The sequence below is a fragment of the Galeopterus variegatus genome, unplaced genomic scaffold (genome assembly GCF_000696425.1).
Source record: "Galeopterus variegatus unplaced genomic scaffold, G_variegatus-3.0.2 Scaffold6304, whole genome shotgun sequence".
NCBI classification, from domain to species: domain Eukaryota; kingdom Metazoa; phylum Chordata; class Mammalia; order Dermoptera; family Cynocephalidae; genus Galeopterus; species Galeopterus variegatus.
Window position 1 is genome coordinate 19,692 of NW_007732415.1, and position 1,816 is coordinate 21,507.

A 1,816-nucleotide genomic window follows, 5' to 3' on the forward strand; every position below is an offset into this window, starting at 1 on the left:
GCGCGCTGGCGGCGGCGGCGCGCGGCCAGGAGATGTACGCCCCGCACTCGATCCGGATCGAGGGGGACGTCACCCTCGGGGGGCTGTTCCCCGTGCACGCCAAGGGTCCCAGCGGAGTGCCCTGCGGCGACATCAAGAGGGAGAACGGGATCCACAGGCTGGAAGCGATGCTCTATGCCTTGGACCAGATCAACAGCGATCCCAACCTACTGCCCAACGTGACGCTGGGCGCGCGGATCCTGGACACTTGTTCCAGGGACACTTACGCGCTCGAACAGTCGCTCACTTTTGTCCAGGCGCTCATCCAGAAGGACACCTCCGACGTGCGCTGCACCAACGGCGAGCCCCCGGTTTTCGTCAAGCCGGAGAAAGTAGTTGGAGTGATTGGGGCTTCGGGGAGTTCGGTCTCCATCATGGTAGCCAACATCCTGAGGCTCTTCCAGGTAGGGGGGCGCTCCCTCCGGAGCAGAGCACGCTGTGGCTCCCTGCGCTCTTAACCCTAAAAGCCGGCTTGGACTCCAGGGGCTCGGGAATCCGCCTTCGCGCATTTCCACCCTGGAGATCCTGCTGAATCCCTCCCACCCCACCCGAGGAGGTACCTTCCCTGTTTGGTTTATTTCCCTTCCATCTCTCCCCTGTCCACGCTCCACTCCATCCTGCTTGACATCCTGGATTAACGGCCCCATTTACAAGAAGCAATCTGCGAAAAACAAGGCGATGATTTAAATGGGTTTTCATGATAGTGAAATATGGTCCGAAAACAGGCTTATAGACAAAAAGTGCTGGGCTCCTAGGAGAGCAGGTTAGGCGCATGGAATGTGGCAGATGAGAAGATGCCTCGAAACTGGGCATTTCCCAACTCCTCCCTCAGCTTCCCAGCCCCAAGCCACCCAGCAAACCTTTACTTCTTGGGAAAATTTCGAAACGAGCTTAAGGAGGTACTTAAATCGAGGGCAGGGTCTTAACCTAGATGTAGATGTTAATTGCTCATCTCCCACGGGTAGGATTTCCGTACCTGTAGCTAGTTTCCAAGAGAGCCTGGGGTGGGAGCTACCGGGACCCTCCCCAAGTGGGGAGACGCCACCCGCAGACGTGACCCCCAGTTGGTTTGCTCCAGGCAATTTTTTGCACCGTCTAAATTGCATTTGCAGACCAGCCACTGGCAGGAGCTGGGCGATCAGCTTTCTACTCCTACCACTTCAGACCTCAGCCCAGAGATGAGCTCATGCTAACTGCAAAACAAAATCGCTTTCGCTGCCTCCTCCCTCCGCCCGCGTCGCCCACTACCTCCCTAACGCAACTCCCATCCCCAATCCTCGGCTCGGAGGGCGATTCCCGGAGCGAGGCAGGAAGATGCCTGGAGGGAAGCAGTGGGGTGCGCTGAGCAGGGCCCCGAGGTCCTCCTGCTCCGGGTGCCTGAGGGTGACGGCAAAATGGGAGGAAGGCGGATCAAGCGCCTCTGAGCGGTGGGTTCTACCGCAGTGTTCTCTGGCCTCCTGCACCCGCATCTCTGCCCCTGGCTCCTGTGCTCAATTGGGTAGAAATAGATGGCTTGGGGGTTCAGAAATTGAGTTTCAGGGGCTCCGTGACTATGGGTTCCCTTCTCCGTGTTTCTCCCTGTGTGTGCGCGCCTCTCTCTGTCTTCTTGCTGATTTTTGGTTTGTGCTGCCTCCCTTCTCCCTCTCTGTCCCCACTCCCAAGTTCATCACCATTTTGAAATGACCCTTTTCTAATGAAGGGCTCTCTCTTGCCTGGTGGTACCCAAACGCAGTTAATCTCCTCCCCAGAAGTGCAGGCTGATTTTGGCACCTTTCCG

The 1,816-nt window shown here is 57.5% G+C and overlaps 1 protein-coding gene across 1 annotated transcript in view; it reads left to right on the plus strand.

The window, feature by feature from the left end:
- The first annotated feature begins 32 nt into the window (after positions 1-32).
- Positions 33-1,816, plus strand: part of LOC103606111 (metabotropic glutamate receptor 7-like) — a 2,964-nt gene continuing 1,180 nt past the window's right edge. The window contains exon 1 of the mRNA XM_008590700.1: positions 33-443. Coding sequence (XP_008588922.1) covers positions 33-443 — 411 coding nt within the window. The remainder of the gene's footprint in view (positions 444-1,816) is intronic.